Source organism: Paramisgurnus dabryanus, chromosome 7, assembly GCF_030506205.2.
Source record: "Paramisgurnus dabryanus chromosome 7, PD_genome_1.1, whole genome shotgun sequence".
Classification (NCBI taxonomy): domain Eukaryota; kingdom Metazoa; phylum Chordata; class Actinopteri; order Cypriniformes; family Cobitidae; genus Paramisgurnus; species Paramisgurnus dabryanus.
In genome coordinates this window covers 35038488-35050537 of record NC_133343.1, presented here as the reverse complement: position 1 = coordinate 35050537, position 12050 = coordinate 35038488, and the positions used below count along the sequence as shown (strand labels likewise).

Here is a 12050-nt window from a genome sequence, read left to right as displayed (position 1 = left end):
TGGAGTAGCCACCAAAAAGTTTGAGTTTTTACAAAAGTGGAACGTTTTTGGTTAGCTGCACTGTCCAAAATATTTGACTGATATTTTGAATTCTTTTTTCTATAGCTTTGATATATACCATAGCAGTTTCATGTCACCTGAAAATTATAGTAGGGGAGAGCGGGGGAAACCTAACGCTGTTTGGTTTTGGCTCAATCATTCAAAAAATATTTGAGTTTGATTAATTATATTTTTACACAAGCAACACACACATCTCTGCTACAAATGACCATTTGAAGTTTGTTTCTTTTACTTACCATTCTTGGACAATTACACCAAACATGACAGAATTGCAAACGTTACAACTTACCCCATAGGTGGGGTTCATTGTAACAGGCAGGGGGTTAGTTGTAACACTTGCTAAAATTAAGTTTGCAGGCAAATATTTCAATATTATTGTGTCTATATACTTGAAGTGGATATTGTTTATATATCTGTCTATAATAGACAGGTATTCACACTGTATTCATTCATCCAGCCCTTTTCTAACAATAGTTCAATTATAAATGGATACAAATGTATAAATATGTTAGAAAAAGCAGCACAATTATGACAAAAATTTTTTTTATATGTGACCCAGTCTGTGATAACCATACTAAAGTTTCAAAATCTAATTCTGAGATAATGAGCATCAAAGTCTGATTTTAGCCATTCATTTCATTATGATTAAAATCTTTGACGTGACCTTATTCAATCAATATTAAAGATATGAACAAAATTAATTTGACACACAATTTTTGATAAGACAGACACATTTATTTTGTTGGCAGCCAGCAATCATTCGTGTGTAGCCTAGTTAAAACAACGGCAAGAATTAGCTAACGTTAGCGGTTTTCATATCATAATTGCTGAGGGGTTAGTTGTAACACAGCTTTACAATTAACCACGCTGGGTCAAAATATTTTCAAGCCCACCAAAAAAGTTGCTAAGAGCTGCAGACATATTTCAAAATGATGCTATGTTTTAGTCAACAAGACACTGATTAATATGACACAACATTAGATTTGGTATCTTACACACCCAACTCATTTAGGGCTACTGTTGAAACGTAATTTAATTAAATGTAAAACTTTTATTGTAATTCTGGTTAACGTAGCTGTTTTTGCATCTGTGCATCAATAACACCGACTTTATTTTCTTCTGTTTTTTGGAGAGCTTCACCTCTTTCAAGTCACATCTGTGTCATTCTTCAGTCGCAGGTGCTTGATGTACATTACTTTGTATGTGTATATACACAAATTTCAAAAACAGAATGAATGAAGTTTGTGAGAGGGTGTGGAGATGTGTGTAAACAGCCACCTGATGTGTATGTGTGTCTGTGTGGGGATAAATGTGGTTGCTATGCCATTGAGCTCCAAAGGGCCGCTGTGGTTGTTGTGATGTGTTTTTCGTTGCTGGATTTTTCCCTCGGGCATTAACAACATTCACAGATGTGGAATCACAAGCTGATTTTTCCTATTAGCTCAACTGAACTGAGAAATTATGAGTTTGTACTTCAGAAGAAGAGTGTTCATTGTTACAGAACAATTGAGACGTATTCACAATCCATTTAGAAGTTGATACTGGATTTATTTTGGATTTTTGTTATAATTAATCTTTTACAATTTTAGATTACGATTCACAACCAGTTGAGGTCAATTTCATTTATGTTGTTATGGTTTCAAGGTACTAATGTATGCTAAATATTTTTGCATACACCCACATTATTGCTCGTAAAGAGAAAACGTAAATGATAAAGAGACAAAAAACATTTTAGCACACTTGATTCTGTTTACGCGTGCTCTTATAATGTAAAACATTTGTTAGTATTTTCCTACCCTGAAGACTTAAATATAACCGAATTTTGCCTTGGATGTCAACAGATTGTTTATTATGGAGCTGTAAAATAAATATGGATACCATAGCCAAGTCTTTGAACAATAAGGTCACAATTGTTTGACTTCATGTTGACTAGTTCACCCTAAAATAAAAAATTCTGTCATTATTTTCTCATCCTCGTGTTGTTCTGAACCTGCATGATTTTTTTTCTGATTAATACAAAAAAGATATTTTGATAAATCATGATAAGCACACAGCTAATTGGAACCATTTACTTTCATAGTAGTAAAAATAAATACGATGGAATTCAATGGGTACCATTAACCGTGTGCTTACCATATTTATCAAAATATCTTCTTTATCATTTATCACAATACTTCCATAATATTTGTTTTCCTACTATGGAAGTCAATGGTTACAGCAACTGTTTTCATACCATCATTTATCAAAATATCTTCTTTTGTGTCCATCAAAATAAAAAAACTCATACATGTTTAGAACAACACGAGGGTGAGTAAATAATGACAGAATTTTCATTTTTGGGTGAACTATCCATTTAAGTACAGATATGTATACATTTGCTACCAATATGTACCCTTGAGGTACTAAATATGTACTGTAAAAAAAAACCCGTAAAAAAACCCGTACAATTGTGGCAGCTGGGGTGCCGGAAAAATAACGTAAAATAACGGGCTCAATAAATTACAGAAATTTTCCGTGATACAATTTTTTTTTCTGTAATTTTACATTAGTGCCAATTTAAACTTTAGGTACAAAGGTGTACTTTTTGAAAGGGTGATAGCTAGGGACCATTTTAACAATTTTTTGGCAAACGTGAGCACAGTGTGAGACGTTGAGATCTCTTCTGCAAATTTACATGAAATATTTGTGAGATTCATGTGTAAACATCAGTCGGTTGTTGTTGGAGAGATTTCCACAGTTTTAGGAAAGAGAAGAGACAAATGTGACCCTGGACCACAAAACCAGTCATAAGAAATTGATATTTATACATAATCTGAAAGCTGAATAAATGTTTCCATTGATGTATTGAATCCAACATTTGGCAGAGATACAACAATTTGAAAATCTGGAATCTGAGGGTGGAAAAATCTAATTGTTGAGAAAATCACCTTTTAAGTTGTCCAAATGAAGTCCTTAGCAACACATATTACTAATGATAAATACATTTTTATATATATTTGTGGTTGGAAATTTACAAAATATCTTCATGAAACATGATCATTACTTAATATCCTAATGATTTTTGGCATAAAAACTATGACCCATATAATGTGTTGTTGGTAGTTACTACATATATATACTCTTATGGTTTTGTGGTCACAAATGGTTGCAAATCTTTAAACATATTATGTGTGATGTTGTGTGTCAGTTTTCTGCGTACGGCTTACAGCTAAAATTCAGCCAGGAAAGTCTGGGGTTTTCCAGCATTGCATTCTGCAGGGAATAACTCGTCAACTCCTTTCTGAACGTCCGGAAGTGAGAGTGTAAGAAAGTAACAGAAGATTGAGTCATCTACACACAATCCCACACCATTCACAGAACATTCAGAACCTTTTCTGTTTTACATTAAGTGTTTTGACATTTGACTTCTGATTTGCATATCCGGTGTGCGTGTAATGCTAGAAAACACACACTCGTGTATACATAAATAATAAACAACATAAACTGCTGGAGTTCCTCAGATTCCTTACTTGGGCATAAATATTTGAGGTTGTGTTGCAACGTACCTAATTCTTAGGGTTTTGCGTGTTTCTCTGTGTGTGCTTTAATGTTCTCCTGCTGAGCTGACCTCAAGCCACATTTTCCTGAAGTCACATTTGTAAAACTCCTCCAGGTTCCACTGCTGTTGTCTTGGATGCAAACATTGTGTTGCAAACAGAGAAACTGTTTTTTAATTTAAAGGAAAACACCACCGTTTTTCTATATTTAGTTAGGTTCTTACCTCAACTTAGACAGAATAATACATACCTATCTTTTTTCAATGTGTGCACTTCATCTTTGTACAGCGGGTCGTGAATGTGTTAGCATTTAGCCTAGCCCCATTTATTCCTTAGGATCCAAACAGGTATGAATTTAGAAGCCACTTCCATGTGTTCTCTATTTAAAGACTGTTATATGAATTGTTACACACGAGTAAGTATGGTGACACAAAATAAAACGTGGCGATTTTTTAAGCGGATAAAAAACTGCAAACTAAGTCTTCCGCCCTACAATATAGTTCTCATTTTTATCCGCTTAAAAAATCAAAACATTTTATTTTGTGCCACCATACTTATTTGTGGAACAGTCTTTAAATAGGGAAAACATGGACGTGTTTGGTGGCTTCTAAATTCAACCCTGTTTGGATCCTAAGGAATGAATGGGGCTAGGCTAAATGCTAACACATTCACGACGCGTTTTACAAAGATTAAGTGAACGCATTGAAAAAAAGATAGGTATGTATTCATTTTTCTAAGTTGAGGTAAGAACATAGTAAAATATTGAAAAACGGTGGTGTTTTCCTTTAAATAAGGAAAATGTACATGCATTATGAATGTGACAAAAAAAACCTCTATAAATTTCTTTGTTCTGTTGACCACAAAGGAAAATATTTTGAGGAATGTTTGATACCGATCATGAGTTCCAGAGTAGGAAAACAGAATAGTATGGAAGTCAATGGGGCTCATGATCGGTTTGGTTTCAAAGACTCCTCAAAATATCTTCCGTTGTGGTCATCAGAACAAAGAAATTTATACAGATTTGTAACAACATGAGAGTGAGTAAATGATGTCAGAATTTTCATTTTTGGGTGAACTATCGTTTTAAAAACTTTAATAAAGATTTTGCATGGATTTTAAAACCACTAAATATTGACATCTGAAGTATCAGTATGAAAGTACAAACTTGAATTTTAATGCTAAGGTTGACATGTGCATGAAAATGCTCATAAGATTTTTAACAGAAGGGAATTATTGGGCTCTATCCACATATGGAGACATTTCTCTAGATGTGATGTTATGAAATTCCACCTACTTACAACCGACAATTGTTTGTTTTCAGTGTAGTGTGAAGTGACATTAAACACGATGTGCGTTATTGTTTTCATCTGTGTATTCTGCTTCCAGCGTATGCTCAGATCCAGCCACAGGCCTTGATTAAGCAGCAGCCTCAACAGTTTGTCATTCATCCCCAAGCCCCGCCCACCTCCAGAACTCAGCCCCAATTACTGCAGACCGCCTCCATCCAACCTCACCAACAGACAGCCTCATTGGGCATCCAGAACTCCACCCAGACCTCCACCGTAACAGGGATCATTCCGGTTTTGCCCAAACCGGCACTTTACAACCAGGGATCGGCACAAAGTCAACAAGCTACTATCTTCCATTCAACCATCAGCCATCATCCAATTAACCAGCATGGCTCACACACGGGCCTGGCCCACGCTAAAGCACAACCGGTCCAGCTGACAGCCATCAATCTTCAAATCCAACCTGCACAAAGCCAGGTAAGGAGAATTCACACTTTTTAAATTACTAGAAACTATTTTGCCTTTAGAAATATCCAATAGCTCATAGCAAAGGTTTTGGGTTCAATTCCCAGTGTACACCTATGTGGATAAATTGTCTGCCAAATGCATATCCTGTAAGCTACACATACATCTTTATATATCTCTGTTTAGGCTTCAAGACTTGCTCAGGATGATAAAGATAAACCCACCTCTTTGGTATTAAGGGAGATTTGTCCACCGGTACAAGTACATCCATCTACAACGTCCCAGGGCACCGACCCCCCAGAACAATCCAAAGCTGAAACCGCTAACGCTACATCTCAAACACAAGGTACGGTGGCGATAAATTGTCATTATTTACAAGGAACAAACATGGTTTTATAATTGCACGATGCTAGCTTGGGTCAGCATTACCAGTATTACTGTGCAAACAAGCACTGTTACTATTTTTGGACATTGGTAATACCATGTTCCATGATATTATCACGATTCTTTGGATGTGTACCATAATATTAATTCAATGAGCTAGTGATGTACCATGTAAATATATGATGATTTACATATGTTTGTTTATTTGATTGATGGATGGATACCTTTTGATGCCAATATACAAAATCCCAGGCTGTTGCAGTTTAAGCAGTAAGAGAACCACAGCTGTGCTAAAATACAAGACTTCCCACACCTACATGTTAAACCGGATTTGTCTTCATGTTTACACTCCACTGGGGAATAGGAAGAGGTGGGAGGATTGGGGAACATTGTGTGATTCCCATTAAAAATTAGAAGGGGCTCTGTAAAGGTTCAGTCCTACCAATGTGGGCTGCATGCTTAACTGCTTTACGTGGTTAGTGTTTTGTCACAAGACACAGAAAAACAATGAGATCAGACGATGTGCCGCCATATTTGACTTTCAGTGCTGCTGATCACTGTGTTGCCATGGATACGTGACTCAAAAGACATACAGTATAGTCAATTGGATTATTTTAATGATGGATGTATATTTTGTAAGTGATTTGACATATTGTTTTTTTTTTGCGAGACTTCCATTTCAATAGCTGGACGATAGAAAACAATGTCGTGGGAGCACGCACAAAACATGATTTAAAACAATTATGATAAATATTTCTCACACCCGCCATGTATAACCATGTATAAGGCTCTTATCTGGCAAAATGATCATCATTTTTACAAAAAAAACCTTCTTATCTTGCACTAGCTGTGTGAGGCACCAAGCGTGATCTTACGTATAACGTAATCGCGTCGAAAAGTTACGCATGACGTATGCAAAACTACCGCTCCAGTGTTAACAAGTGTGGAGAAAGAGGACTGTCCTGACGTTGTTGTATGTGGAATGATACTAATTATTGTCTTTGTGTCAGTTCTTTGGTTAAAATGGTCTGCAATTGTGCGTTTCACATATGTAACGCGTAACCTTTTGATGTGATTATGTAATACGTACGGTTGCCCTGGCGCGTCACATGGCTAGTGCAAGATGAGAAGTTGTGGATTAAAATTACTTTTATTTTTAGCAAAAATTACAATTGTTTTGCTAGATAAGACCCTTACCGTGGGTTCACACCAGCCGTCAAAATTGCACCTAGCGTGTCTAGTTTGGCACTTTAACATTTTGAGTTTACTCGCTTCATTCGCGCGTGAAAATTCACGTCATGGGAGGGGCTTCTGCGACTCCACTCGCTTTCTGTAATTACGTCACTACTAGAGCAAGCTGCTGATTGGTTAACACGGCGCGTTTTTCTGCCAAAGTTTAAAAAAATGTACTCACGCATTTGCCGCAACAACCCCCAATTCGCGCCATTCGCGCGAACTAGATGCGCGAAAGAGGCGGAATTGTGTCTACCGCGCCGCACTAACTGCCTCATTCGCACCGCGAGACCTCCAGACGCCGTCAACACATCTTCACATTAACTTAACATTAAAATCACCCGCGCTTGACGCCTCTACCACAGCTGGTGTGAACGCAGCATTATGCCTCGGTTGGGATCGTTTGCAGCAGATGGAGCACATGGATGAGTGGATGCAAATCAAGGGTGCATGTGCGCCACATCCACATTCAGGCCTGGTGCATGGATTATTGTCAAATGTTTTGCAGAGATTTACTGCATTTGTACCAGCTATTAAACCCGGTTTCTCTGCATTTCATAATAAACATTAAAGGGATAGTTCGGCCAAACATGATATTAAACCCATGATTTACTCACCCCCAAGCTGTTCGAGTTTCATATGTCCATCGTTTTTCAGACAAACACATTTTCGGATATTTTAGAAAATGTTTCAGATCTTTCAGTTGATTAAATGTAATGTTACGGGGTCCACAACCTTCAAGTCCAAAAAAAGTGCGTCCATCCTTCACAAATTAAATCCAAACGGCTCCAGGATGATAAACAAAGGTCTTCTGAGGGTAATCCGCGCGGTGTTGTTGTAGAAATATCCATATTTAAAACATTATTAACGAAAATAAATACCTTTCGGTAGCGCCGCCATCTTAGACTTCTCTGTATTCAGGAGAGAGTATTAGCGTAGTGTACGCACTTTTCTTAGTGACGTATGACAAATTCGGAGGGCGGGGCACAGAGCAGCAGCAGAGTATCCTCCGTAGGCTGCGTAAGCTCTCATCCTGAATATGGACGCGACTAAGATGGCGGCGCTACCGGAAGGTATTTATTTTCGTTAAGAAAGTTTTAAATATGGATATTTCTACAACAACACCCCGTAACTTTACATTTAATCAACTGAAATCAACTGAGATCTAAAACATTTTCTAAAATATCCGAAAATTTGTTTGTCTGAAAAACGATGGACATATGCAACTCGGACAGCTTGGGGGTGAGTAAATCATGGGTTTAATATCATTTTTGGCCGAACTATCCCTTTAACTAGCCAGTCAAAACGTTACACCTGTGTCACTCGCAATACGACTAACTCACCATTAACTTTAGAGGCTCACCGGAAATGTATACATGTCCATCTGGGATTTTATGAGAGTAAATTCTAAGATTTTTTTGTGTGAAAAGTTGTCTACCTCCAGATGTTCGCTGTGATTTTGCCATTTAAGATTTTTGTTGGTCCTGGACCAACATTCCTGTCAAATAAAACAACCATGACCTAAACCCTTCCCATAACATTAACCAGAACTGACCCTTAAAACCAGAAGGGAATAATAAATTGATATTCATGGTATACAATAACTCAGTCCTGAATACACATTGATCCTAAATTTATATGAGATGTTGTCCCAGCCAGGACCAGCAATGATGTTGTTGATCCATTAACATGGTGAAATCACATCCACCACCTCCAGATGCACCCTGATGAGAGAGTATTTTTGGGTTTGGTACACAGCCAATCGGTAAAGGTTATGTGATCTACCAGTTAAGGTCTGCTGCCAGCCCAGGGAAACATTTGACCCGCCTCTCATGCAGTGTGTGGAGCGCGTGTGGGTGTTGTGCACTACAAAAGGCGCAGCTCGCGCTCTGCATGCTGCGTGGAAGTGAACGCGTGGCGGAGCCTGGGAATGAGACTTCCCTCGTGTTTTGAGACGGATTTAACGCGCGCTTCTCCGGCAAATGACTTTGCATTGCGCTATGTCGGTAAGCTATGTTCTTCTTTATACAAGTAACCTAGTTTGGTCAAGTAGATGGAGTGTTACACAGTACGCATTTTAAAGGAATGCATGGCTTTCTAAAATGTAGCTGTTTTTAACTCGATACGCCTTGAAAACGCGACGCTTGTGACGCGTCCTTGGCAACCGCCGTTTGTCTGACGCACGTGTAGGTATTGTGATCAGTCATTTCTTGTGTGATTAACCGCTGATGTTTGTTTGATAAAACATATTAAGTTTAATTTTTAACGTTTCTTTGACAAAGTAACGTTAGTTGTCAACGTGTGACGTTTTAACCGGTTAACGTTTATAAACATCATTATTAGTTTATGTTAAACCAGATATTTTAAAATATATATTTACTCTTGTGTTAAAATTTTTTATTTAAATTATTTTGAGTATGTATGGCAGTGTCTTGACCCGGTTTACCTTAGGATTTTTTTATTTTAATATAATATAAACTTGTATTTCATTATTATTTATTTATATAGTTAACTAACTTATTTAAATTATTCATTCATTTCGCGTAAGGCAGGCTGTGTGAGTGCAGTGTTGCTGATGTTGTTGTGGTTGCTATGGTGATGAGTCGGATGCCCTTGCTCTTTGCCGCCAGGCTCCGTGGAGACCGCGCTCGAGCCCACAGGAGCACCGGAGACGTTGACCATGACCTCGGGAGCCTCAGAGCCGCCGTCAGCTGTGACGGGAAGCACGGCTCTCAACGGCGAGAACAAGCCGCCTCAAGCCATAGTGAAGCCGCACGTCCTGACACATGTCATCGAGGGCTTCGTTATCCAGGAAGGTGCTGAGCCATTCCCTGTGAGTATGATGCAATGATGAATCAACAATTAAAGTCAGTAAAAACAATGAAGTGTGCTCAGTTTATTACATTAACAACTAAAGTATACTACAGTATTTTTTGGGGGGGACAAAAATAGCATCTATAAGAAGTGTCCAGAATGTTGAAGTTATCAATGTGATGTCACCAAACACACATGCTGTATTTTTAGATGGAGAGGCCTCCGGTGCGGGCAGACAGCCCCAAGAAACCAGACACGCAGCTTCCCTCAGATCCGGAGAAAACGGGCAGCAGTAATTCCTTCAGTGCCACAAACTCGGACATGGATGAGGCCGGACCACAAGGTAGATATTCAGATTGGCATTTATTTTTTCATAAGAGAGACCTGTCATGTCCATGATGCACATTTAAATACTTTATTAACTACTAGTTGTTCCGTTCGGTTATGTACACACTATGCAGAGTTTCTGTAAATGCGGTTGTCACTACCTGCCTTTCGCGGGAGTTAATTCGGTTGTAGAATGCAGTTGTCAGTCTGGTAAAAATGTATGTGTACAGCCCAGTCTCACGAAATTTCGTTATATAGTCACATATTTTTTTTATTCTTTTTTTCATGATATTATCACGAATTTCCGCGTTTTTTCGTGATCGCATAACGAATTCCTGTTTTCGTGTGTTTATCACAGCCCAGTCTCACGAAATTTTGTTATATAGTCACATATTGTTTTTTATTCTCTTTTCTTTATATTATCATGAATTTCCGCGTTTTTTTTGTGATCGCATAACGAATTCCTGTTTTCGTGTATTTATCACAGCCCAGTCTCACGAAATTTTGTTATATAGTCACATATTGTTTTTTATTCTCTTTTCTTTATATTATCATGAATTTCCGCGTTTTTTTTGTGATCGCATAACGAATTCCTGTTTTCGTGTGTTTATCACAGCCCAGTCTCACGAAATTTTGTTATATAGTCACATATTTTTTTTTATTCTCTTTTCTTTATATTATCACGAATTTCCGTGTTTTTTTGTGATCGCATAACGAATTCCTGTTTTCGTGTGTTTATCACAGCCCAGACTCACGAAATTTTGTTATATAGTCACATATTTTTTTTATTCTCTTTTCTTTACATTATCACGAATTTCCGCGTCTTCTGTGATCGCTTAACGAATTCCTGTTTTTGTGTGTTTATGCCGTATTGGTTACTCAACTGCTTTTACCTATTTTTAAACCATTGTCGCTTCGGTTTAGGGTTAGATTTACATAAAATGACATCCCTACCCAACTCTAACCCTAACGCCAGGCGACATATAAAAGAATAAATCATAAAAAATAGTATCAACCAATACATAAAGTGACATTCTAATGCAAGCACCAAATCTAACCCTAAACTGAAGCGACAATGGTTTAAAAATAGGAAAAAGCAGTTGAGTAACCAACACGTGATAATCACACGAAAACAGGAATTCGTTATACGATCACGAAAAAACATGGAAATTCGTGATAATATCACGAAAAAATAATCAAATAAATATGTGACTATATCACGAAACTTTGTGAGACTGGGTAGATGTATACAACATTAAAAGGTGAAGTGACAACTGAATTATTATGCAGTGTGTATGGGACCACTGCAACCAAAGATGTTTTTACAAAAATGCTGATGTAATGACAACAGAAAACATGTTTTGTTACTGATAAGAGATTATTTGGTAATTCCTTTTTTTTTACTTGAACATTTTAAATAGCATTAAAGATGTTCTTCATAATTCTGCACCATTACGAGCAAAAACCATTACAAGCAATCAAAAATGAACAAACATAACACAGTGATTTTTTTTGCCAGACACAATGGCTCAGGAGGAGCAGGAGGAGCCAAAATTTACCTGTGAGCTCTGTGGATGGGTTGACTTTGCCTACAAATTTAAGGGTTCAAAACGGTTCTGTTCCATGGTCTGCGCTAAAAGGTAAAGCAGTAACATGTTCATGTAAAAATCCAATTTTTTGGAATTACATAAAATTTAGATATTACACAAATAGTTCTGTCATTTTGTAAGCGCTACCTACATTTCATGAGGTATTTTTGTGAAAACATCTCTTTCTATAGTAACATGCGTTTACTTTTCATCAGGTACAATGTTGGTTGCACAAAGCGGATGGGTCTGTTCCACCCAGACAGAACTAAAACAGCCAATCGGTGGAGAAGGAGGTCTCACAGTCGCAGAGGCAGAGAAGCCAAAAAGCAGGTAAACCGTACTTTCAATTATTC

The 12050-nt window shown here is 37.5% G+C and overlaps 1 protein-coding gene across 3 annotated transcripts in view; it reads left to right on the top strand.

Annotated features, from left to right (window-relative positions):
* phc2b (polyhomeotic homolog 2b (Drosophila)) overlaps positions 1 to 12050 on the top strand; it is a 45171-nt gene that overhangs the window by 30581 nt on the left and 2540 nt on the right. For all 3 annotated transcript variants that reach the window (XM_065279690.2, XM_065279689.2, XM_065279688.2), the window contains exons 8-13: positions 4983 to 5362; positions 5537 to 5696; positions 9598 to 9800; positions 9992 to 10124; positions 11628 to 11748; positions 11913 to 12027. In XM_065279690.2, coding sequence (XP_065135762.2) covers positions 4983 to 5362; positions 5537 to 5696; positions 9598 to 9800; positions 9992 to 10124; positions 11628 to 11748; positions 11913 to 12027 — 1112 coding nt within the window. The remainder of the gene's footprint in view (positions 1 to 4982; positions 5363 to 5536; positions 5697 to 9597; positions 9801 to 9991; positions 10125 to 11627; positions 11749 to 11912; positions 12028 to 12050) is intronic.